Source organism: Artemia sp. Qi Xiang Cuo, chromosome 1 (assembly GCF_049724085.1).
Source record: "Artemia sp. Qi Xiang Cuo chromosome 1, ASM4972408v1, whole genome shotgun sequence".
Lineage (NCBI taxonomy): Eukaryota > Metazoa > Arthropoda > Branchiopoda > Anostraca > Artemiidae > Artemia > Artemia sp. Qi Xiang Cuo.
In genome coordinates, this window is record NC_142794.1 from 70,960,625 (window position 1) to 70,986,391 (window position 25,767).

General features: G+C 34.4%; 1 protein-coding gene across 1 annotated transcript in view; it reads left to right on the forward strand.

The window, feature by feature from the left end:
- The window catches only part of LOC148956676 (uncharacterized), a 275,875-nt gene extending 258,549 nt beyond the window's left edge, over positions 1-17,326 (forward strand). Inside the window, exons 17-19 of the mRNA XM_089091698.1 lie at positions 8,666-8,864; positions 12,733-13,016; positions 15,490-17,326. Coding sequence (XP_088947824.1) covers positions 8,666-8,864; positions 12,733-13,016; positions 15,490-15,534 — 528 coding nt within the window. The 3' untranslated portion in view covers positions 15,535-17,326. The remainder of the gene's footprint in view (positions 1-8,665; positions 8,865-12,732; positions 13,017-15,489) is intronic.
- The last annotated feature ends 8,441 nt before the right edge of the window (positions 17,327-25,767 follow it).

The window sequence follows — 25,767 nt, forward strand, 5'->3', positions numbered from 1 at the left end:
GTAACAACTGTGAATAAGGGGGCAAAGAGAGGTAGAGTCAAAAAGATATCAAGCAGCATTGGTCAAGGCCTAGAAGAGTGTCTTTTCAGGAGGTGATCCTGTTTTGGGTTATTTTATCAAATCGTGTGCAATATTTTCAAAGCATAGGTGCCGCCACTTTTGTATTTCATTAATCAAATACATTTCTCAAAGACTAATGACATCAGTACTCTGGACTCCAAGAAAAGAGTAAACTTTCGATTAATAGAGACTTACAGTATTCACAAGTTGTCTTTGAAACTTGTAACAATAGCAACGAAATTTAGACAAAATCCGGAACTCAATAACACCTTAGTAGCAAAAATTCTTGAATACGTTTAGTCTTCAAGCTGTTTCCTAGAGACGTTATATTTTAACTTTCCAAAAACAAAATTGCATTAACAAAAAGAGAAAGCTGCGCGAATGGGAAGAAATTCTTTTGATTTTCATAATTCAGCCGATCGGTCATTTAGACCAAAATTTTTATGCGCATTTTAAACATCTTATGTACATCAAATACGCATTTATTCTATATGTCCCTATTGCCCTAAATAGGACATTTTATACACATTTTTAATTGTGAACAAAATTTCATTCAATGACTCAAATCTAGCATTCACCGGGAAGTGACGCTCGCTCCCCGATAGCCCTAACGAAAAAAAATGGTTATTACACCCAGCATGTCTGAGAATCACTTGAAGAATTTTAATCCTATATGTTGAAAAAAAAAAAACGTTTTGAAGTTCCCTGAGAAAAATCGCCACGGATCAATTCTCTTCAATTTTAACCATATGCTCGCGTGCAATGACACATTTAGCTTCTTGGTACACTTGTCCCGTTTCTGGCTAAGGTTTGAATTGAAAATGAAATATTAAAGAGCATTTGTGAAGTACTAAGAAAAGGTTCATTGGAAAAGATGAGTGGGTAAAGATATACATGATTCTTTTACTGGTACAGGGAAAGGTGAACGCACACTTCGATGCCTAGACGTAATAAATGTTTCACTTGCAAATGCAACCTCCCTCCTCCTGATGGTCCAATATAGGTTCTAGGATATGGGTTGGTACAAAACTATGAAAAAGAACATATAAACAAAAAAGTCTTACTTTGTAACACGGTGCATGTTTCTATTAATCTCGGTATCATGTTTACTTCCATTGTTATCTGCATTCATAAATCATTTTAAAATAATATTCAATATCCAACAGATCTGCAATTCTCTTACTATCAGATATAGGTCTAATGGTCTTGAAGGATTAAGGAACCCTTTCACAAAAAATACAAAGCATCGGCAGATGCAAAACAACACAGGAATGTATCGATTAGGGTTATGTATGAGCCAAGGGGGGGGGGGGGGTGAATTTGCGATTCAAATGATTATTATATTTATAAAGAGCATAAAAAGTTATCAAGTAGTTTATTCACCTAGTCTCTCTGTCAGTAATGGTGTCATCTCCATGATTCCTAAGGATTGGAAAATATAAAAGGCAATTTTTAAAATAGCTTGTCGGTCATAAAATGCTGTGATTCTAGCCTTTTCGACAGTAAAATTTTCATTCTTGCCATTTTAGTAAAACCATCATTAAAATTCAATATTTTATTTCAGTGATAAGAATAATTTCTGCTTCTAATAAGGTAAGATTAAGGCAAGCTTATTTTTCAAAGCAGGGAGCTGAAAAATAACTGTAATGCACTGTATTTATGTCTATAACGAAATATTATTTTCATCCTCCAGAGTTGTGCTTGATTTCCGTAAAAATAAGTTCTTGCTCAGCTGTTTCGTTTTCAGAAAGTGTCATATCTATTTAGAAAAAGATGCAAATTGACTTAGTTTGACGTAACTTAATTTGAAATAATTGCAGTTTGAAACATTCTTTTTATCCTTGTATTTTGTTTTTTAGTTCTTCTTAGGGAGGAGGGTACATTTCACCTTAGAAGTGTCCAATACCCACGTTGTTTTTTTTTTCGTGATATAAAAAACTTTTGTACTTTATTTAACCATAATTCCTTGCTTTATTACGACCTGATCTTTTGGCGGTCTTTTTTGAAATCACGGTTATTACAATGCCTCATCCTGGTATGACATTTATATTGGTGAGAAATACCGCACATATCAGGTTGAAACTTAACATTACTTTTTGGAAAGACATGTTCCACAATTTTTTACTTACTAAATTTTGACCTCTCTTCACAAATATTTTAATATCTTTTGATATGTTATCATGTGACCAGGAAACTCTAGAAGCCCAATCCTGGTGAGATTCCACGCAGGCAGTTGCCAACGCAAATGTGTAGTACAGCTAGAATATCGCACTGTTTCTGACTAATAAGTTAGCCACGTGTTAGCTATGATGTTTTTGTATCTATGGGCAATGCTTCACAAAATCATAATACATTGAAGTAGTTCGATATTGTGATATTCAGTGTGATGAGTGTTAATATAGTGAGCAACGATTAACTATTTCCCCTTGGCTAAATTAATATATCCTATGAATTAAAAAAAAAGAAGGACAAATGTTTGTTTTACGGCTACTGAAAACACAATTAGTTTTTTGTTCTTAGCTTCTCGGGTTCTTCTAATACTGTTTCTGAAATTTCGATCATCTAACTTTTGTTTCACTGTGACCAAGGAATCACAAAGTCTTAATCAATTTTTTTCGATAGTGTCAATATGGTCGAGAAACAGCAGGAATTAATTGTATTTAAAAAATTCTATTTTGTTTCCCTCCATGTAGAACTAAGCTTGATTTTTGTTTCTGTGCCGGCAATGATAAACACAACCTCAAGTAAACACAATCACATGATAAACACAAGTAAATTGAGATTGTCTTTGATGTTGTTATATTCAGGTTGATGTGTTTACATTCAGGGCAAAGACTAACAACCTCCTTTTAACTGAATTGTTGTCGTGCAGGTTTGCTTCAGGTTGTCCTATGAATCTCTTAAAATAATACGAAACCTTTGTATTATACGGACCAATGTGAGCATAAAGCTTTCCTCTTAACTTTTCAAGCCCTTGTACTATTATTCTTCAAATTTTCATCACACAGTTTTATTTCCATGTGCCCAAAACTTCACTGAGTCAGAATAAATTAATTGTGTTGATATGGCTAAGAAACCACACATCAACAATATTTCAAAGGTCCCTTTTGGCTTCACTCTACATAGTCTAAGCTTCATTTTTCAAAAATCTGTCTCAAGGAGTAGCCCCCTGTTTCTAATTGAACTGCTGCTGAGATTCACCGCTTGAAAACCATAATTTTTTCTTTATTTTTATGCACTAGAGACAGTAGTGTTTTGGTGAGCTCCTTGCGTTTACTCTCTTCCATAACACCAGCAAAGCCGAAGGCCTTTGAAACAGGCAAGCCTCCCTATTTTCTTTTCTTTTTTTATGCTTCTTCAAACCACTGTTGATTACCTCCATTCTTGTTAGATACCTGATGGCTATTTATCTACTTGTTTTTTCTGTAGTGTCTGGTCTAGTTTCCGTATCTTTAGTATTTAGTATTATCACCTTAAGTATGTTTAGTATCTTTGATGCCTGTGCCTGTTAGTATCTATTGCATCTCTTATAGTATCTGTAGGTTCAGGTTATAGTCAACTGACAAGCAATATTCTGGTAGTACCTTTATGTTGAAAACCGACAAAAGCTTAGAAAATCTTAAGAACGTAGAAGTTTTTATTATGTGGACTAATTATAAAAATATTTCTTTCTCACTGCTTGAGGTCTTTAGCTTAGTCAGTCACATATTTTTCAATTCTTAATCTTCTTTAAATATCTATGCCTAATTATGACAGAGGGAAACAATTTTATATGTATTTTATCTAAGACTTAATTAAGGATTTTCTTTGAGATTTTAATCTCTAGGAGTTACTTGTAAGAGAAAATGACGAATAAGTTAGTTGATATATTCCTTGTGAAGTATCCCAGCTATTGATTTATAAGTGATTTGACGTTTTTGCATAGGAAGCACTTACATGTCGGTTGTCATTGTTTTATTAATAAAATTGGTTGTTTTGTCCTTTTCAATGCTCCGCCTTTCTTTAATTGTCTGGGAGTTATATACAAGAGAAAAAAGACTGGAAATATTCGAGCTTAGACTCATTTTGATGATGAATGATTCAGTTTTTTTTCATGTAAGTCGGCCACATACTTTCGGATTCTTCTTAAGTATCCATGCTATATATTTATCTTTAATTAAGAAAGTCTTAGAATTTTAAACGTCTTTCTAATTAAGACTCTTGTAAGGGAATCTAACTTCTAGAAGCTATTAGGAAGAGAAAAGGAAAAATAGGTATATTATCCATAAATTATCACTGCTCTCTTGAACAAAACAAATTCAGCCTTTTAATCTCATTTTGATGATCTAAAATTAATTGAAACTGGAAAAAGGTCCTCAAGCTGAAAATATCGTTTTCTTTATTGTTTGTGTGTACGATTCTGGCTCTAAAGGTCGCAATAACGGTTTGCTAGCTTTAATTAAAAAGTAATGAACGGGAAATTATGATCTACGTTATGTTTTATTTCTCCACTGGGGGCAGTCAAGTCGTTGTCCTTGATTTCTCCAACGACTTAAGTTGTTATTTTATGCTGCATTGATTTGTCTGTTGTTGTTTTTTTTTTTGGGGGGGGGGGGTGGTGTTATTGAACTTTGGTTTTCTTGAGGTTGTTTATTTTATTTTGAAGTTTCATGAGGTTTTTTTTTATTATATACGTGATTGAAGCAGAAAGTGTTTGAAGGCGATTAGTAACACCTTCCACTTGTACAAGAAAATTGCTCGATTCGATCTAATGTCTGAATCCGAATCATAGTCAAAGTGATAGATTACACTTGGTACACAGCAATGTGTTCTCGCTTTTTATTTTTTATTCGGGCTTTATTATACAAAATATCTGTTCAGAAAGTTGAAGAGGGAGTAGGCTCATTTGACCACATATTTTGAGACCTAATGCCCTTTTTAAATTAAAAAGAAACGATCGAGGGTAGGTGATAGCCCTTTTAATTTCATTTGTCTCCCAGGTATTACTCCAGCCCCCCCCCCTGTGGCATTGGATCCTAATTCAGTCAGAACGGTCGGAAAATTCATAATAATTTGACTTCGAAGGCAATAAAACCCATGTAGCCTCATGAGCAAGGGTTTCGTATATCGCAAATGACCCATTTCGGAACAAGGGATGTTTGATTAAATGCGTTGTTCTTATATATTGTTGGTTTTGGTTTTTTTATTGGAATATTATAAATTTGAAGTTAATGTCCGAAGTTGTAGGATTCTAAAAGGAAAAATTAGTAACCAAATATTTCACAAAAGATGTATGATTTCCACCGTGGCTTTTTTTATTATTATTCTGTAAATTCATTTTCTTTAAGTAAACTTTGAGCACTGTATTGCAATGTCTCACTAATTCGAATTAAAAAACTTCCCTCTCTCTGGCCCCTTTCAACTGCCTTCGTCCTGTTTTGACAAATTGTCCTTATTGCGTTTTGGAAAAAAAAAAACAAAGAAATATTTTTTTCATGTTTTTTTTTTCTTAAAACACGTGTAAAAAAGTGAAGCATTACTTATTGTAAAAATCGACAACCTGGACCATCAGTTTCGACAACATCAATACGGGCAGCTAAAGAAAAGGCCATTGCTAAAGTATCTGAAGTAATCAAAATCCAAAAACGTGTCGAAAATCAAAATGAACAGCAAAGACACGCGCGGTTAGAAGATGTGCGAAAACGGCAACTAGAGCGTGTTGAAAATAAAAATGAACAGCAAAGACATACGCGGTGAGAAGACATACGACACCGAGCAAGTGAGTGAGTCAAACATGAAAACGAAGAGCAAATACACACGCAGCTAGAAGAACAGTGGTGGCTTGTCAAAAATGAAAATGAGCAGACACCCGGTTAGAAGACATGTGACACCGAGCATGTGAGCAAGTCGAAAATGAAAATGAAGAGCAAAGAAACGCGTGGTTAGAAGACATGCAATACCAAACATGTGTGCAAGTCAATCAAAATCCACCAGGGCATTAATAATTTAAACGTATCATAATTAAAGATGATACCGAGGGTGATTGGGTTCAGGATTTTGACATGGATAATGTCATGAATGCCTACCATACCGCAGTTGAAAAAACAAAGGTTTGGCGATATGTATTTCATAATGACGAAAGATAAGCCGAGGTAAAACAAACCAAACAAATGGAAAATGATAGCGATGATGATTGGGTTTCGGATTTCTACATTGATAAGGTCATCAATGCCTACCATGCCCAGGGGTGGATCCATGATTTTTTTAGGGGGGGGGGGACAAAAGGGGTTGATCCGATAACCTTGCGGTAGGAGCAAGTTTAATTAAAGCAATCTTGCGTTGATTAAGTAAATTACACTACTTTAGACTACGTTAGGGGTGGTGGGACAAAGTTTTTGTCCCACCACCTGAACAATTATAAGAAACAAAGGTTCGGTGACATTTCTATCATAATGACAAAAGACAAGCCAAGGCAAAAGTTAAAGGTCCAATAAAAAAAAGTAATTTTACAAGGGCACCACTTCCAATTTAAGGTCCATTTGGACGTCATGACATCAAAAAAGTTTTCAAATTGTCTGCGTTTAGAAGACAAGCGACAGTGAGAATCTATATATAGAAGCCTGCCGCGTGCCGAGTGTCGGGGCCCGACGGCGAAGCCGCCTTGCTCCCGGTACTAATATATATATATATATATATATATATATATATATATATATATATATATATATATATATATATATATATATATATATATATATATATATATATATATATATATATATATATATATATATATATTTTGGAGGTTCGGAGACATGTCTTTCTTAATGACAAAAGACAAGCCGAGGCAAAAGTTAAAGGTCCAAAAAGTGGCATAACACCCTTTTTGCGCCATTTTTGCACCAATAAGTGGTGACCCCGTACTTTACATCCCAATAATATATATATATATATATATATATATATATATATATATATATATATATATATATATATATATATATATATATATATATATATATATATATATACATATACATATATATATATATATATATATATATATATATATATATATATATATATATATATATATATATATATATATATATATATGTATATATATATTTATGTGTGTGTGTGTGTGTGTTATATACATATAAAGCACCAAACAAAATAAAAACAGCAAAATTCGATCAATATTATGTTTTTGTTTGTGGAGGAAATGAAAGATGGCCTAGAATACGGACGCATAACAACTGAAATTACTAGATTTACCATTTATAAGATTCACCCCTATGTATCTATCTGTATCTATGAAGGGATATCTTTGATTTTGGGAAGACTGGTAGATGACTAAGAGCACGAACATGCAACAAAAGACGAAGATCCATCTTTGAACTCACAGTTAAACTTATATCTTTTCAGAGGTAGATGGGTTCATCCAAATTCACATGGAAGGATGAACACTTTATGTATTCGTAAAAATGTCAGTATTTTCAGTTTTTCCCTTGTTATTTTCATAACTGAATTGGGTCCCCAATCCAAATTCGTTGAGACAAGTAGAGCCTGAGACGTGATCTTACTTCTTTAGTTCCCACTCAATGACTCTTCTCTGAATGAGAGACTAGAAAGGTCCAGTTTCTCAAAAACGTCTTTGCCACTGTATCTTTAATGTCTTGTGGTTAAACCCCTCACGATTTTTCCTCAGAGGCTATTGGGAAAATATATTTATTTTAGTTTTTTGAAAGATTAATCTTTCGATACGGGTTTATAGAATGCTAACTATTCGGACGGAAGAATCAGGGATGGCTTTTCGTGTAGGTAACCCGACCTCATTTTGCCGCCTTATTATGCCAAACCACGGCACAAGAAGAGTATGCTCATCGGTGGGAGGGTTGTGGACACACATGTAGAAAAAAACCATTAACACCTTGCCAAATCTCTCATTAAGAGGTTGCGAAGTTACCTGATTGGTGCTACAGCTCCGCTTCAACCCTTGTCGTCTGGAGCGGTGCCAGTTGAGTTTTAGGAGCCCCTGCGTGAAAAACATACAGCCATTTTCGGCAAAGGCCTGTTACATGACTTATAAATAGGTGTAAGCTTGCTGTATGATAACATATCCTTAGAACGAAGAATCACCCCGATTTTTTCCGCGCAATTGAACCGAAGCATTTCGAGATGTGCACCCTACGAGAAGCTTGAAGAGATATGAATTCCCAAGAAACGAAGTTTGTCCACTTAATTCAAAGCTTTGCTCTTGAAGACAAAGTTGCGACGTTGATGCGAGACATTTGATTGGGTGATGAGTAGCTTATTAGTTTTGGATGCATTGAAATTGACCATCCTGGCATCAGACCAGTTTTTTTATTTCCAGGAGATTCGATTGTAGGGAAGGAGAAGCTGTTGCGCGTTCTCCCTTTTTTTAGTTCGTCCAAGTTTTCTTAATTTTTTTTGGGGGGGGGCTTTCTTCTTTTGTGTTGGTGTTCCGTTAATTTAGTATGTATTAGCTTAACATATAAGTTAGCTTAATATATAATGTTAATATCGTCTTTTGTGATAACTAGTTTGACGTAATTATTACACCGTCCCTGTATTTTGTTTTTTTTTATTTATCTTATTTTAGACTCTTCAAAATCCCATGGCTATACATGTTTATCACCAATATCGTCAGCCAATTGGTCCAAATTTATGTCAGCCTTTGAACGGCAGATGTTCCCATTTTTGTGTGCCTCAGCCCATAAAGAATAACTTACCTAGCACCGTTTGTGTTTGCCCCAGTGGCTCAGCTCTACAACATGACAACTTAACGTGCATAGATGAAGGTGAGTAGTTGGAATAACCCCATTTCATAGCCACTTGTATCTTTTATGCCTTTTTTATTAGTATAACATTGATATATATTTACAACAAAGGAAAGTAATAAACTGATAAATCTTCATTTCTCGGTCCTTTTTTTCTGCAATTAATTAAAAAAAAAACTTTGGTCCAAAAAAAAAGTGAAGTATATTTGTATGAAATGCAAGATCACAGAAGAATAAATGTGGCAACTGTTGAGCAGGAAGGCAAACCAGGCACCTACTCAGAAGATTGTACTTGCAGTATTGCACTTTCTTCTCCGAAAAAAAAGCTTTGAATTTGGCACAAATAATTTCCGTCGAATTTTCAAAAACACTTAAGATTTCTACATATAAATTAGTTAAAACAGGGAACCAAATGAAAAAAAACATGCTTTATTTTGTTTTTCTGCTACTTCAGCTATTATTACCCGTATTTATGCATTTAATAAGCTTATTTTTAAGTAAGAGCCAAAATTGATGAATCCTTAAACTGAAAGAAGAGGAACCGTATAAAAACCAAGCTTATTTTGCCAAACCACGGCACAAGAAGAGTATGCTCATCGGTGGGAGGGTTGTGGACACACTTGTAGAAAAAACCCATTAACACCTTGCCAAATCTCTCATTAAGAGGTTGCAAAACTTTAAAAACGCATCAAAATTTAGCTTATATTCCTTTTTTTATGTTTTTACGAATCAGACAAACATTTCAGGGGAAGCAGTTGAACACCCCCCCCCCCCTGGATACGGTCTTGCTAGACAAGCTCATACACTTAAGGTTTATTTTCCCTTTGCTTGTTTCGCTATGCTATTTTTCTGCTTTCCTACAGTTTTAATAGGCCTATATCAAATTCTATCCATCTACCGAATTCAATCTTTGAAATTCGGTGTATTTCGGGTTTTCAGATTAAAAATGTTGAAAAAGGACAACTTTCCTGTTTTTAAAGTAAGTTTAGATCCTTCCCTAAGTAAAAATATAAGTAACAAATATAATTCTAACTCGGTGTATGGGTGGATCTGAGATTAAAACCGTATAAACGTATAAAAAAACGTATAAAAACCATATAAACGCCAAGAACCGTATAAAAAGAATAATAAAAACTTTACCGATGGTCGCTAAAATGGACATTATTTCTAAACAAAAAAATTTTAAACTATCGAGCACTAATTCTTTTCTTAAGCCAATTGGACCCAGTCCATACTAAAATGTACTAAGATAGATTTTCTGTACTTTGACGCGTAATACAACACTCAAAACACCTGCAATTTTTTCCGGTTGTTGGGTTAAAATCAAACCAGTACAACCTGCAGCACCTATGAGCTTTTTCTGGTTTTGTCTTCTGTAATTATGACTGTATAGTAGGTTATAGGCTGTAGTGGACCTCTAGTTCGAACCCCATATTTGTCGTCATTTCTGTCTTTGGACTTGAGAAATCTTAGTTTTTCAACCCACGTAAATATAACTCACAGCATTTTTTTCTTTGGAATTCAGTGTCTTTATTTCTTGAAACTACTTTAAGAATACTTATACGGGTCAAAAAATCCTCTCGGTGACCGTGAGTCTTCGAACTGGGTGTCGATATTCCAAAAACTGATTATCTTAGTTCAAAAGTGGAACTGAAAAGTTATGTAAGAACATAACACAGATATTTCTTAAGTTACCACAGCCACGGGTAACTTAAGATTCAGATCTAAATTACTGCAGCCATGATAAACTTCTTAACGCTGCTCTATTAAGTCTTCCAATAATAGTGTGTTTTATATTTTACTGTGCCCAATCCCCCGTTTAAGTTGTTCTATTTATGCAAGAGGGGGTAATTTTGCTGCTGTATTACTGCACTGTCATTAGAGGTGCACATATTGATAGATTTAGGAAGTAATTAAATACTCGGAAGTTGTCGAAAATGGCTGACAAATTCAACAAATCTCTGTAAAAAAGAACAAACATGAAGCCATTGACTGGTCGAAATGCGAGCATTAGAAGTCTTAGAATTTGAAATTAAAAGAGATGATGAATGTTGAAATATTGAGGCTAAGAGTTGTCATATTGTGGAACTTAAAAGTGTTAGGACAGCGCAAATGGGAAAAAAGTGAACTTTTTGAAAGATGAAGTCCTTAAGTTGTTAAAATGGAGACATTAACTGCATTAGAATTCTGAAATTATGAAGAAACATTAAACTCTTGTTATTATTCTTGTTATTATTATATTAAACTCAAGTTATTGAAATGTTGAAAGATCAAGAATTAAAAATGTAAATCTGTAAAACTGTGTAGATTTCTTGAAATATGAAAGAGTTGGTTTGCTGAAATTTGAAAATTAATAATAGTCTATGTGAAGTAAAAATGCGAAAAACAGTTTAACTTCTAGAAATGTTAAGTATTTGACTTGCGAACATTAAAAACAAGGTTTTAGATGTACAGGAATCATTCACATTGTATCGTCGATCGATAAAAGTGTGATACAGGGCAACTCAATATCTGTATCATTGGAAAGAGACCAGATGGTATCGACATGTCATCAGAGTGCGCTAAGATCGAATCTCAATAAATTCCTTAAAGATTTTGACCCTCCCAAAGGGCCCCTCCTCTTTGAGCTTCGAGCTATTTAAGAGTAAAAATTTTACAAAAAAATGTTTTTTACGCTCTAATTTATAAATTTCTTTGCTTTTTTTAATTTTCTTTTGTGAATGAAAATCTCATTTCCATTCATTGAAATGATGAACCCAGTTTTCAAAAGGTAGATTGATTGTTCCTTATTTCTAGGAAAGAGAACATTTCAAATATGTTGTACTGTTGTTGATATGCTCTTTGCCTAATATGCCCAAAATACTCCGAAAATCCTTTGAAAAAACTAACTCTAAGTTTGCGGAAAATTTTCATTAATTGGAAAAACCCTCAGTTTGAAAACCATCTCAAAATGCGGAGAACTTGCGCTGGTTGGTTTTCCATTGGTTAGTATTGTCTAGAGTCCACCCCCCCCCCACAAAAACGCAAAATAATAAAGCAGCTGTTTGATGATTCAGCCATCTCTTATCTCAGATTTCTTTATCTTGTGCTGATTGAATTTCTATTTATGCCGAGTTCCACAGACCAGTTTAGTTTTGATGTATAGTTAGCTTTCAATCTGAGAGAAAAAAAAAATCGTGTTTTCATTCTTCTTCTGTTTCTGCCAGGATATCATTACAAACTGTACATTACGACAAAAATAGGTCAGAAAAATATATGTGTAACGATAATTATACCTAATCATTTTCAGAAAAGTCGTGCTAAGTCTATTGATTTTGGGTCATATCAGTTAGGAGCCATTAACACACCTTTTTATGCTCAGTGAACTTATTCATGACCAGAAAATTTCACAACGGTTAGATGTTCTCTCTCTCCCTCTCTCTCTCTCTCTCTCTCTCTCTTTCTTTCTTTCTTTCTTTCTCTTTCGTGTGTAGTGTCTGCAGTGCTTTATTAGTGTGTTTTCCCACCTACAATTGACTATAATTCATGTAAAAAATGATATAGTTGTTTTTATAGGTATGTACAGGTCTGAATTTTAGTGAAGGTGTCAGAGAAATTTGCAGGATCAGGGGGAATGTGGAAGTAGTAGATTTCATACAATACCTTCCAGATTCTAAGGGCAGATTCTGTGTGTACAACAATATTTATGCCGCATATAATATTTGCCCCTTCCTCTCCTAAATACCATCTGTAATGGACAGTAATTAGTTTTAATATATATACGTTTATATCTATACTCAGTGTATCATGAAACATTTTTTTTTTCCAAAGAGAAATAAGAATAACGTATAGAAATGGAATGTTAAAGGTCAAAGTTTGTAGAATGAAAACAAAAAAACTCTCATTTCAGAAGAAATTCAAAAGCAGCAGCTTGGTATGGAGAATGCAACATCATCTACTGAAGAAATCGAAAGTGAAAACTCATCGTTACCGCTTATTCTGGGTTTGATGGCTCTCTTAGCTGTTTTGGTTGTTGCTGGCTTTGCTATTTATAAATTCATCTTAAGAAAAGGAGGTTCTGGAATGAATTTTGATAACCCTGTTTATAGAAAAACAACTGAAGATAGGATAGTCTTGCAGAAAAATGGAAGTATGCGAAATGGAAGACCTTACGCTGGTTCTGTGCCCGAAGATGTAAGCCTTCTCCATATTTTGTCTTTTTTTCAATCTTTATATGTGAATTGAATTTATGTAAAACTCTTAAAGTTCTTAATGCTTCTCATTCAAGTTCAACGGCCCTTGTGTTTGAGCACTCTTTTCTAAAGGATTGTGACAAAAAGCCAAACTTTAGCGTGAAAAGCATGGATTGAGGAAGGGGCAGCCACCCTCATATATGGAGTTGAAAAAAGTTCTTTATTTTCATTTAGTTTCTGACCGTTTTTTAAATCATGCATGAAAATTCCCCCACCCCTTGGGATATCTATCCCCTAGAAAAAACCGTACATTTCCCAATATCAAATGCTTTGACAAAGTGTGTAATTAGCAACTTTTTCACCAGAGACTATATAGAGTCCTATCATTCCCAAAGCCATAGTTTATTGGACCTTTCAGCTATGCTAAATCAAATAGTTGTCTAAAAATTTTGATCAAAAGTCTATGTGGGTTGCGTTTGCTATGCGTTTTATACAAAATGTAAAAACAGACATTATCAACTGGGCCTTAAAATTAATGGATAAAAAAAAGAGTCCGTGTCTGACAAGATGAGAAAAAACTGAAGCACGTAGATGAATTGTTTTTTTTTTTCACGAATCGATCAAACAATATAGCAATCCAGATAATTTCTTACGTAATCCTTTTTCAATATCCCCCCCCCCCTGATTAAATTTTGTTTACCCCCGTAAAATTTATAGACCGTAAGTTTTTGCTCCTTTCTTGTTGACGATACAGTCAATGAAAATGGTGCGAAGTTTAAAAAGAAGAATGTTTTAGTAAGTTTAAATTTTACTTTTTTCAGTCAATTTAAGTTTTTAGATGCTCTTATCTTTTTTTTATGAAATTTCATTTTATTATTTGAGCGTTGTATGTAAAAAGGAAGGAATCAAGATAAGAAGGTGTTGAATGCCAGAAATAAAAAAAACAGAATTGGGTCGATATTTTTTTGGCGATTACACCGGAATTTTCCTTTTCTATATTGGTGATAAAAGCGAGAACTGGCTTAGGGTTTTGCGAATATATAGTTTATTAAATATGTTTTTAATGTATTTCTCTTTCATCAGTAGATGGAGGCATAAACAAAATAATAACAATTTTGAAAACGAGGTGAGGTAGACCACAAAAAGAAAAAAAAAGAAACCGGGCATAGATTCAAAAATTCAAAAGGTAATTTTTCAAGTAACCATTATTATTATTAAGCATGTAAATAGTGAAAAAACTCTGAGAATTGAAGTAAAAGAGAGAAGAGGGCGAAAAAGGAAGAAATAACAGACGAATAAAGGTATAAGAAGGGATAAAACTGCTTCCTTTATTAACACTACCATTGCAATATGCACTAAAATTGCTAAAAACTACCAAAATCAACACAAAACAGCCGTAGACGGGCAATAACAGGTCTAAGCCATTTGGATGCTGAATTAACTGAGTAAAATGACCCCTATGAAAGAAGAATATGAATATTATTCGTATACAACATGATCCTTTTACTGACTATGTGGTATCACAGGAGGTTGATGGCAGCACTTGGCAGCATGGGGCCCAAGGATCCATCCCCACTACAGCAACTTTGGATGACAGTCTTATCCCTGCCAAAGACCCAGCAGCTGAAATGTCGATTTGATACCATGTGCGCTAGCAATGACTCTCGAGGACGTTTGTCTGGTTTTTTTTTCTTGATTCGTTTCCTAAAGTAATTTAGCCGTGATTAGATAAAATAATCAAAAACTTTAAATAACATCCACTGGATTTTCAATTTAGAAATGTAATATTTCATTCTAAGTGTGTTTCACTATGCTCGGTGTGTCTAGGAAAAAGATAACGAAAATTTTTATAGATACCCAGTTTTAAAGAGCCTTCAAGAACTGCACACGCTCGTTGTTTTGTTTCATCGGCAAATAAGACCTGCTTTAAGTGGGGTGATTCAAAATGTAGTACAAAATCTGTTAAAGCTAAGTAAGGTAGATTAGTTGATGTTGAATATTTTAAATCAACCCTAATGAAACATTTATAACCTCGAAGAGCCAGTAAGTACGTGTTTAGTTTGTAAGATCGAATTGCTCACTGATGACACTATTAAAGTTAACATAATAGAATATTCGAAAATCGAGCATTTAATCGTATAAGGAGTTTTCACTTTATTTAATCATTCTGACATTCTATTATTTTGACAATACAATCGTAAGCAAACCAATGAACACGTTTAATTGATAAAAAGCTATAATGATCTAAAATAAAAATTAGATGTAATCTAATTATCCACATTTTCAATAATTCTGGTGTTATATTAAATTTTCGAAATCCAAAACTCACAGCCAAACGAAAAGAAACTTGGCTATATAATAAATGTATTTATATCGTTTTTTTAAATGTCTAATCTACTAACAGATTGAAAAAGCAAGCAGGTTTGAATTTTATAGTTAGTTTTGAACTATTGTAATTATTGCACTTTTTACAGACAATGGAGCCACTGACAAGACCAGGAACTAATGAATATGTTTAATTGCAAACAAAGAAAATCTAGAAGATTGCTCCTCGTCTTGCTCCTGATCTCGCGTCTATTGATAGCTGTGATTGTAATAAGTGAGATGGATATTAATGTACATAAAGATGTAATCTATTTGATGGTGCTATAAATTCTATATATTTGAATAATTTTTTGTAAATTTGTATGAAGAATGTAATTTCAGAACTTGTGCATGATGTCATAACCTCCAACTCTAATGTATAAACTACATTAGGCACTTTTCCATCACAGGCAAAAAACCTCCCTCCCTTGCATTTCTTTGAAATGAAAAATCTCCAAAATAAAATACTAGAATTATTAATAGAGAATTTAAGAGTCTGACTTATCAACTGTTTATTTACGAATACTGATGGGTAAATGGCTATAAATCAATTGTTATTTCTACTATTGCCAAGATATTATGAGCAATGCATTTAATTGCTATTTTCTCATAATTCACATTTGACTTGCACAAAACCAAAAGGGCTTAACTCGCAATTTTGTAGAGGTTTGAAAATTATTCTTTTCAACTTTTTCACCAAGTAATTATTTAGAGAATTAAAACAAATGATTAAACTACAAAATCCCAGTATGTAAACGTTCTTAACTTGGCTAAACTAGTATTTTCTACCCTCTCCCCTACCCCCTCCGAATTTTGACAATATTTTTAAGGGCATTTTCATTGGAAAATTGCTTTTCTAGTCTTTTCAATATATTTCATTACTTTAAATTGAATTATTTTGATTCACTATTTTCAGGTTAAGTTACAATGAGCTAGGGCTCTTGGTTTTGGGCAGGCCTTTTAATATTTTCGAAATAGTAAAAAGGTAATTAAAAAAAATTGACATGCAACTCCTTTAAAATATTGAAAACAGTCTGAGTCCACTTTTGCTTCCCTTCAATTTTGTCATCCTATACGGCCTCCAAACTAGTTTGTAGGCTGGAAATTGATAGAATATGTGAAGACACTAAGATTGCAGCTAGGCGACATTATGTAAGATAAGGTCACTTGCATCAATGAATGTCAGGTCATTACTTTCTTTTCTGTATTCTTCTCATGATGAAAGTGAGGTGGTTATAAGAGGAATATATTTAAGTCATAAAATGATAGTTAACAGTTGTATTATTGTTTTGATGCTTGCTAATTTTTATTGAACAAATTTTTACAGAGGGTAAGGCAGAGAAGGAGAGTGTCCTTTGACCGTGAGACAAGGACTCAACATTCTGAACGAGTTTAGGGTAACACAGTACAAACTCATGCAAAACTTGAACAACTTGTAATAGAATGTAGTCCCCCTTCCCCTATCCCCCAAGTAAACTTTTTGGTATCATGAATAAATTCCTTTGATGTTTTATCCTATATTGTTGTTATATCAAAGGAAAATGTGGCCTAAAAATAAAAATACGTTACATTGAATTGAATTTTTTCTAGTAAACTTATGTTTGCTAATGCTTTTATTTTTTTCTGAAACTTCGTTTGATTATTAAATTGGTGCAAGTAAGCAAGAATGTATTAAGAACAAGAAGTTCTTAAATGCAAGAAATAAAAAAACTAGGCCCAGTGTTTCGGCAGTTATTTTTCTTTAAAGTTTGGCAGTCTTAATGTCTCCATTGATCATCCATTGGCAGTCCTAATTTGATCAGAATTTTGGTTCATATCTGGTTTTTCTCTAGTTTTTTTTAATTAACATAAAGATATAGGCCAAGTGTTGATGGTTAAAGTGCAAACTGGGTTAGTTTTATTTGTATATTGTTTTGTGAATACAGTTTATTAAATACTGCTTACCTTTGTGCTGCATTTCTGTTTCGCCTGTAGATAGACGCACAAATAAACTACCGAAAATTTTGGAAAATACAGGTGACTTAACTTTAAAAAAATTGTATAGTTTCAAAGATGAAAATTGTTTCAAAGATAAAAATTATCACTACCGATGTATTTTTTCTTCATCTTTTTTATCGGGGAGGGGGGGGGGGGTATTCACGTCTAGGTCTTGTCGATTTTAGAACTTTTTCGGCATAAGAAGTGATTTATATTTTCGTTTTAGTTCCTTCGGCATGAATGGCGTTCGATTTATCTCTATAGACTAGTCCCCAAAGTTGCGCCAAAAACCGGTGGTGCGCCACCGTAAAACACTCGGTGCACCGCCGCCGAAGAGGCTTCAGTGCACCGCCGCTGACACGGTCGGTGGCGGTACGCCGTCGGAAACTTGAAGCGCCTAGTTATTTTCTGAGACTATTGAGAAGCAACTATAATCCAAAATCTAACGCTAAATGGCACGTGGAAAAATTTTGATCCTCTAATAATGTTTTTGTATCTACAAATCAACTATGGACTTCAGATTGTCATTCACTTGTTTCTGTCCTCTTCGCTGCAATGTAACATTTTCTAATAAAAATGAGTTTCGACTAGCCATGATATTCCTCGAATACCTTATTTATAAATGCTTTACCATATCCAAAAAAGGCAGCTATTCTACAAAAGCCTTAGAACAAGGTTTTTACATAGGTACATGTTTTTTTTCCACATATGTACATGGAAGCATCTACAAAGTGGAAGAACTAAACTTAAATGAAAAAAAAACTTTGTCTTCCTAACAACCTTCTCAAAAAAAGTCAACAATGACCAAGTTTGTATACAGGGGGGAGGGGTTTGACCCCCCCCCCAAAAATTTTTGTTCAACTCGTCATGACGTAACGAAAATGAATATAAACAAATTTTTATGTGTTTTTTAATTTTTTACCCCCCCCCCCCGAAAACAGCCCTGTCTGTGGCCCTTTTGTTGGAGCAGTAGTCTGTACTTAAAGAACAGAGACAAACACTAAAAGTTTAAAGTAAAGAGCGAAGGGTTCAAAAGAGAGCAGCTACTCTCATATAAAGAATAGTTCCTGTTTATTTTACACTTCAATATCGCTCCTCACTTACTTTTTTTTTACAAGTTTAACCAAAAAATCGAGGCGAAACAAGCATTTTAGTTTCTTTCCTGACAAATTAAATAGTTATCCTTGAAATATACTTTTCTAGTAATTCAAACGGTGAGCTGGAAAACTTAGCTGACCTGGATAAAGTTGCTTAGGCTGGAGGAAAAATAAAGGCCTAGCCTATAGTTCTTCCAACAACGCAGGTAGGAAACCTTGACCTCCATACCTTCACCCATTCTTGCAGCATCATTACTATAGTAGACATAATTCACGAGAACATTTATATTTATGACTATTTTAGCATGCAAACAAGAGTTCAATGATACAAATCATTGACCCTGAACGGAAAAGATTGAAACTATCACCTATTCAAGGGGGGAATATTTACTTAAAATAACCACTTATGCAGTCATATGGTAATTATGTAACATCATTAACTAATTATAAACGTCATAAATTAAAATGTAAATTAATATGGTTAAGCCTACCAAAAGTTGAAAGCTCAAAAGTCTAACTAGTTTATAATTTACATTCTCCAAATTTCCTTGGCTTTAGTCTTAAATTGTGCGAGTGACATCGGTTGGAGCTGATCGTCTCCCATGTTTCTTAAAGAATTTTCACTGTTGGTTCAGGTAAGAGCCAGGAATACCCGCGTGAAGTTTACTAGGTCGGGAGTAGGCAAAGTAAACACCAGTAAATATTTTTCTAGAGGGAGTAGTGGTTGGAAAAAAGTTCTCATTTTCTCAGGAGTGACAAATTTTGCGATTTTAGTGAAATCTTGGTCACCCAGAGGAGGAGGGGCTAATTCTCATCGCAAGAGATCTTCCCAGAATAAAAAGTAGGGAAACTTTTTTTTTCAATGATGTATTTTCTGTTGGAGCATTAGACATGTACTGTTGAGGAACTTCGTGCAAGGCTGCCATCTCTCCTCTATCAAATATCAATTTTTCTAAGGTATCTATAATTTACTGTTATTTTTTTGTATAATGAGTACGTTTTGTATTTTTCACAATGATGCCCCTTCCGAAAAATTCGAGTGTAAGAGCCTGGAGTGTGTTATGAAAGCTAGAAAGGTAATGTATGTAGAACAGTGGAATATGCTGAGGGGTTGAAATATACTGCGTAGGAGGCAGGGCCATGTCCAGGATTTTTTTCAGGGGGGAAGGGGGGTTTGCAAGAGGATTTTTTGGGAGGAGTTTTACAAAATAAAACTTTAAAAACACATCAAAAATTTTTTTATATTCCTTTTGTTATGTTTTTATAAATCAGACTAAAATGTCGGGGGAGGGGATTCAAACTCCCTAACACCCCTGGATATGGCCTTGCTGGGAAAGTGTGAGGTTTTCATCCTTTGAAATAGGAAAAAGTATGTAAAAATAGCAGGGCCGTATCCAGGATTTTTGTTCAGGGGGGGGGGGTTTACTAATTTTTTACTTTGGGGGGGGTTACTAATTTTTGACTCAGTTTTCGACTAATTTTACTGATTTTTACCTAGGTTTTACTAATTTTCGACTTATTTTCGAGTCGGTCAAAAATTTCGGGGGGGGGGGGGGTTAAAAACCGGTAAACCCCCCCCCCCCCCTGGATACGGCCTTGAAAAATAGGCATTTAAATTTTTGTAACGACAACAAAGTTTTTCTTGGTTTTATCTCTTGAAAATTTCACTGTTTTGTTTAATCAGTAAAAATACTTTCGCTTTGTGTTGCACACCACGTGGTTGTTTAAATAAATTTAGGAAATTATTTTCGGTAGTTAGTCTGCTTTAAAATATCTTACCCTTATGATGACCCCCTCCACCAATCTATGGAGTTTTTACGGACACTTTGGAGGTAGTATTCCGTCTTGAAAACGTGGCTTTGCTCTACTAAGCTTAAAAGAACTTGAATATTAAAATATTCAAATGTTCTTTCTAAAAAGTGGGCAAGTTAGAACAAATTTGGAGCAAAACTGACCCTTTAATAACAGCACAGCGTCGCTCAAGCCCACCAGAATCTAACCCAGAGCAAAATTGAGTCATTTTCTTGGCTATAAAGCCCTCATAGGCTGCCATCCGAGAGAAAATCCCTTGTGAAAGGTATATTTACGAATAGAATGATTAGTACAAATATTTAATACATTCGATAAAGTCTCGTTCATTTTCAGTCTTCGGTCATTTTCAGAATATCTCTAATAATGAAAGTAAATTTATGTTGGATTAAGTATTTTGTTTAATACTTTGGCCGTTTCTAACATGGCCAGGGGTGTTTTATTCGAACATTAAAGGGCAGTTGCCCCCTCCTCTCCTCGAATTGGTGGCTCGTCTGTAGTTTTCTATAAGATCTTAATGCTAAAACTGTTGTTTGTAACTTGATTATATTATTTCCATTTAAGTTCTTTAGGGATGTTATATTAATAATTTTCCAAGTTTGCAAAATGTAGGAATATAGTTTGTTTGGATCAGAATAGGAGAGGAGAGCAAATTTTATGTTGAACTCTTTTTGTGTAGTTTCGACTATGTTAAAAAGTATGGTAAGCTTTCTCCCTCTTGATTGTAATAATTTTCTTGCCCTCCTTGTTTATGTTTGTCACAGAAACGAAAAAATTTTGGCTAACAAATTTAATTTATAAAAAAGGAAACTGCTCAAGAACCAATTGATGCATTAGTAGTACAGTCAATCAAAGGTTTAGCCAAAACTTTTGATTTGGTACCATTCGAACTGGAAAAAAATTATCTATAACACACAAAAAATCGACCAAAATTGGATAAGGTGAAATGGACCAGTTTTCTCTGCAGGTAGAACACGAATATGCACTTTGTTTTTGTTTTGAACGTTCATGTTCAGCCCCTGTTCATGTTCATGTTCATGTTCAGCCCCTCGCCTCCTCAAGCCCATAAATAAAATCTCGATATAGGCCCGAGAACAACATTACGCAAAGTTGAATCCATACAGAAAAAAATGGACTGTCAATGCAGAGAAGAAAGTCTCGTCCACGTCGATTTACCGGTGTCAAAGACTCGGTGTCGATAAATGTCAAGATTATCAGTAGATTTTCCACCGTACAATATAGAAAGTGCAGCCTCTCCCACTGCTTTATCTCTTCTTTCGAAGCATCAATTCTAGAAAACGTTGAAGTATTTTCCCTAAACTGTTCTTTGTCTCTCAGCGGTTTAAGCGCAATCATTTTGGCAAGTCCATGTAGACGGGAAGTTGTGTCGCAGCCAAGAATCGCGTGAGCATAAGGAAGAAGTTCGGAGGTTTCAGTCCCGATCTTCTTAATAATGGCTTCGATGCCTTAGGCTTCATGTACAGGTAGACCTTGTGCTCAGGACTACAATGATACAGTAACAACATCAACAAGTGGGAATCGTCACCGATAGCTACAGTATCCCAAGTGTTCGAAGATCCAACCGCTGTAAGGACAATAAGCAAGTCAGCATCAGCTTTAGCTTGGATGGTTTTCAAGGGATGGTTTTCAAGGTTTTCTGGGAGATGTGATCAAGAGAAACTCGTCCATCCTTTCCATTCACGTATAGATCTTTGATTTTACTAAGCTCAATCGTGTTAATGCAAGAGTTCTGTATTCAACTCAAGTTCTGCATCTGAATCCTCGTCTATAAATTCCTTTGTGAGAATCGAATTAAGTGCTGCTTATACAATAGTATTGGCTCATAGTACTTGAGAAATAGCCTTACCAATTAGAAGATGAGGAGCTGTATCGGAAGCGTACATCAATTCAAAGATTTGTATTTGTCCAGATCCATCCATCAAAGATCCAATGGCACCGACTAAACGCATGAGAGTGTGCAATCCTCCTAGTCTAATCCCTACTTTTGTAACGTTTCTTCCAGGTCCTTTTGCAGAAATAATCTTGATGGGCTTCCATCACAACGGCTGGTCAAAGGTTACGACTGAAGTAAATCCATACCGTTCAGTCAGATGCGCAATGAATTCCAGTATAGAAAGGATACAATTCTCTTTGCTTGAAGGTAGATCGATCATAGAAAAAAAGAAAATATTGCATTTACCGGGATGGTCTTGTTCCATTCCGTCTCGGTCTTGACTGAATCGTTCGACTCCAACCTGGCCTAGGTTGCTTGTGATGCCACGACGTAGGCCAAAGTACATCTAAGTTTGAAATCTTACCTTCTTCCAAAGCTGAATGAAGAAGATTTTAATACATTGTCGCTTAACACACCAATGTCCAAAATGCTAGAAAAACAAAATTGACCTTCCTAATACAGTTTTTGCAGTTTAACTTTTGAAAGGATCAATCAACCAAACTAGGAATTCTTAGTTGAGACATTAAGGTTAGATGGCACTCTTAATAATTTTTGTAGAATTTTTCACCAAATATCCAACGTATATTAATGCACACTTTATATCGCACGTGTGTGTATGGGGGGGGGGGGTAAGGACCTCAGGGGTTTTCAAAGACCTGAGACAAGTCCACTCTCGTGATCTACGAACAAGATTTCCCTACCACCGACTTTTTAAAAGCACAAGTTACTTTTTTTTATGTCTTTATCTTAGAAGAAAAGACGAAAAAACGTCAATTTCAGCACGATCAATTTTGGCCGATTTTTTGTATGTCATATATGTTTTTTAAACAAAATTTTATCCCGGTTTGAATAATAAAAAAATAAAAATTTTGCAGTTTGTTGGAGGTAACCCATAAAATTAATTTAGATCGACTATACTATAAGTAAAGGAAAAGTATGTTTGACTCGGTGCATTGGATAAAAAAAAAACATCCAGCTTTTATAGTTCAGTTCTAACTATCTCCAAAATGATTAAAAGGAGTTCTTGATTCACTTTTTTTATTTATTTCCTTGACTGTAGTGTAGTCCGTTCCTTATTCTCTTTTTATTTTGTGCTGCATTCACATAACTGACACATTCTACCAAAGAAAGAAAGAAGTCTTTGTTAAAGAAAAAGTATCTAATATGTATAATATATAATTGTAACTTTTCAGTTACAGTGAAGGAAATAAGCAAAAGAGCTGAAAATATTTGTTTGACTCAGCGCAACGGATCCAAAAAATTGGATGTCGAGCATTGACCATGCAATTTCATTATATATTAAAAGGCGCTCCTGATACAATCTTCTCCATTTTCCTCTCTTTATTTTCCTTCCTTCGCTTTGGTATGAGCAATTTTTCACTGTCCTTGTTTCATATCACTAAAAAACTAACATCTTTCCCCTAAAAATAAGAAAAAAGAGACTTGGCTAAATAAGTCTTTAGATAAAGAAATAAGCTTACAAACTCCGTAGCTTTTTTTTAATTCACCAATATTTGTTTTTTTAGTCGCTCCTATTTAGGGCAGACTCATGCAGACCATAAGTTTATTTCTTTGGGGTCTTAGGTCGAAAAATCGGGATCTCTTCTATACTACTACGAAAAAGTCTTGGAAAATACATAAATATGACAATCCCACATTCCGACTGCTTTTTTTTTTTATTATAAAATATTGATTTACATCAATCATTCAGAAGTTTCACAAATATATATAGGCGATGCTCAAAAGTAAACTGAATCAAGGCTTATGTTTCTTAGAATGTGCGAAGGGTCGCAGTAACCTTTGGCCGTTCGCGCCGGATAAAGTGTTGGGAAGCAATACTTCGGTTTTATTTTTTTGCCGTCAATTGCGTATTAAAAAAAATATAACCCTATAAATCTTTTAAACTGTCTATCCCAAGGAAAAAACATCTTTAAAAGAAAAATATAACACGTTCCTTTAAGATGTGCTGCTTCAGCTTAAAACCAGCTTTGATCTTTATTTAACAGGGAAGGGGAGGACAAGGGCAAAATTTGCTTCTCAACTCAAATGGGTTGAAAAGAGTTGCAAATTTCAGTACACACAAGGCACGAAAGATACAGTTTCTACAGAAACTGTCTTTCTGTAAAGAAGCTGGTGATGGGATAATTACTTGCTTTCTATTTGTGATGTAATACGGTTTTCCCAGGGTCCATCAGAGCAATGATTTTCTCCAAACAATTCAATATATTGAAATTTCATTAACGACTTTTTGACAGAAAAAAATGACACTAATTTAGAATTTACTGCAATCAGAAAATATTTGGTCACTGCAGTTACAAAACATTGTAAATTCAAAAATACCAAAGACAGTGGAAGGAAGTCTGTTTTTGAATTGGTCACTTGTAAACTTGCACAACCAAGTGTGTTTTAAAAATAAGAAACACCCAGAAATCGATTTGTTAAGTAAAGCACCTCCACAAGCAGTTAAGAAGCTTATTCTTCTAGTGGGTGTCAAATGTTGACACAGACAAGTGGGTGAGACTAGCAAAAAATAAGCTAAAAACATGTAGCACCACCCAGCTTAAGAAGATGTAGCTTTCCTTTAAAGATCGGGTTGTCATTGGAATTCAATATACTGTTAATTTTTCGGTTTTCACGGACGAAATTTGTTGTAAAATATAGCGAATGAAATTTGTTGTATATATTTTCATTGTTCAACTTAGCAACAATGACGAAAATGTGATCTGTCCTACAAAATTCACAATCTTAAAGCAATGAATATATATACATATATATATATATATATATATATATATATATATATATATATATATATATATATATATATATATATATATATATCCATCTTAAGATGGATCCAGGGACAAAAAAGATTTTGATGTCCCTGGCATTTTAAGGACTTTTAGAATCAAATCTTGTTTCAATTTGAAACTGCTGCCTACCCTAATTGACCACCCAAATGGAGCTCTCCATTTTAAAGCAGAAATGTTGCTAAAAAAAACAGAAGCCTGGTCAAACAACTTCGCATAATCCTCTCTGATATCTGGCATAGAACTAAACTGTGCTTCAGCTCACACACGGTAAGTTTTGACTGAAAGACAAGCCAAAATCATCCTTTTTGGCCTCAGGCAAGAAATATTTGCAAGCTTTTTAAAATGTAATATTATATTCATCAATCTGGCCAGAGGTTCACACTTTCCATAACAACAAAATAAATGTTAGAGCCTTACCAGTTTCTCTCGATAAAAGGATTTTGGTAGCATGCAAAAAACAAGGACAAAATCAAAAAGTCGTTCCCTGCAGTCTGACTCATGGGGAAGGGGAGGGGAAGTCTTTTCATCCGCACAATGATCGAATTGGGTTTTAGATTCGAACCAAGCATGATGGGAAGTAAAATCTTACATTCTAGTTAAACCATTTGGAGCTAAATACAACCCAACCACTTTAGGGTAGAGATGCGTAATATTCTTTTTCAGGGAATCTAACAGAACGAGACTGAATTTTAGTGCCTGGAACTCAATCTTCCTATATTTCTCTGGTCTTTTAAGCCT